General features: G+C 58.5%; 1 protein-coding gene across 2 annotated transcripts; it reads right to left on the bottom strand.

Annotated features, from left to right (window-relative positions):
* Window positions 1-1253, bottom strand: KVP17_002981 (uncharacterized protein; the record flags this gene model as incomplete). 2 transcript variants are annotated; one of them, XM_068519784.1, is given in 2 exon segments in its annotated part: window positions 29-39; window positions 47-1253. In XM_068519784.1, coding segments are annotated over 2 exon segments (1218 nt in total).
* Between the last annotated feature and the right edge of the window lie 69 nt (window positions 1254-1322).

Genomic DNA, 1322 nt, shown 5'->3' on the forward strand with positions numbered 1-1322 from the left:
GCTAGTCCCAGGATGGTCAGTGCCAAGATCAAATTCTGCCTGGGACGTGGGGGAATGGCTAAGATGTCGCCTTCGTTCCACCCATAGTAACCACAGTGGTCCAGCCACCCTTCAGCGAGGGCACTGGACTCTTCTGTCCAAGAAGGAACCAGACGTCGTGCGAGGGCTGTTTTCCCTGAGGCCAGGGTGTCTTCTAGCACGACGACGCGACGCCGCCGGAGCCAGCCGGGTAACTCGCGCGCGGATCCTTTGATTTCCCCGAGGAAAGTAGCCAAGTCCGAGTCTTCAGGGTCAGGAGCGGAAGCTAAGCCGCACGAGTGCCTTTCGATGAAAGCCGTCAGCGCTTCCGCGAAGAGAGCTACGCTTTTCCCTTGTTGACTGCTCGGGACCTTATCTTGTCCCGGGATCTTAAGATTCCTCTTAGTCGAAGCAGCTGAAGCGCGTATGAGCGCATACAGAGGGGCCATGATGGTGGCGTAGTCCCGAATAAAGACTTGATAGCTGGCGAAGAGGGCCGCTAGGCTGCGCAACTCCACCAAAGAACGGGGCACCCTCCAGGCCTGGAGGCGTGACACCCGGTTTGGGTCGGGCCGGATGCATCCGTCCTGGAAGACCCGCCCATGGTGGCTCCAACGGGTGGGGAAGAAGGCGCACCTGCCGAGGTCCAGGGTCAGACCGGCTAACGAGAGCCGGCGGAATACTTCTTCTAAGCGTATCAACGCTCCACCCTCGGTTGTCTCGTGGATCAATATATCACCGAGGTGGGACAGTACTCCTTTATCCTTCAGATCTCCCAGCAGGCCGTCCATTACCCGTTGGAGGGTAGCCGGTCCGTTGCGGAGCCCATAGGGCATTGTAGTGAACTGGAACAACCCACCCATACACCGGAAAGCCGTGTAGAAAACGCTTTCCGGTTCCATCCCAATCTGCCAACAGCCTGCGCGCAGGGTCAATGCCACAAAGTAGCAGGACCGGTGAACCTCGCGGGCGAGATCCCCGATACGCGGCAGGGGGTACGGGTCAGGAACCGTAGCGTTGTTTACATGCCTATAGTCTATGTAGGCTTCCCAGCTTCCGTCTTCCTTCTCGGTAAGGCCTACTTCGCTGGCGTGCGGTGAGGTTGAGGCCTCAATAACTCCAGCATCCTGTAGGGACCGGAGGAACTCCTTCAGAATCGGCTGGAGGGAGGGGCGGAACGTGCGGGGGGTTGTTGTGATGGGCAGGTCTGTGGTAGTGGAGATACGATGGCTCATAACCCGGGCTTTGCCTCGGTGTGGCAAGTCCCACAGGACGTCGAAAATTCATTTTCTGGTGGGGTAGGG

Source organism: the organism of the source record quoted next, assembly GCF_019968985.1.
Source record: "MAG: Porospora cf. gigantea B chromosome Unknown PgB_NODE_9028_length_1322_cov_193.676, whole genome shotgun sequence".
Lineage (NCBI taxonomy): Eukaryota > Apicomplexa > Conoidasida > Eugregarinorida > Porosporidae > Porospora > Porospora cf. gigantea B.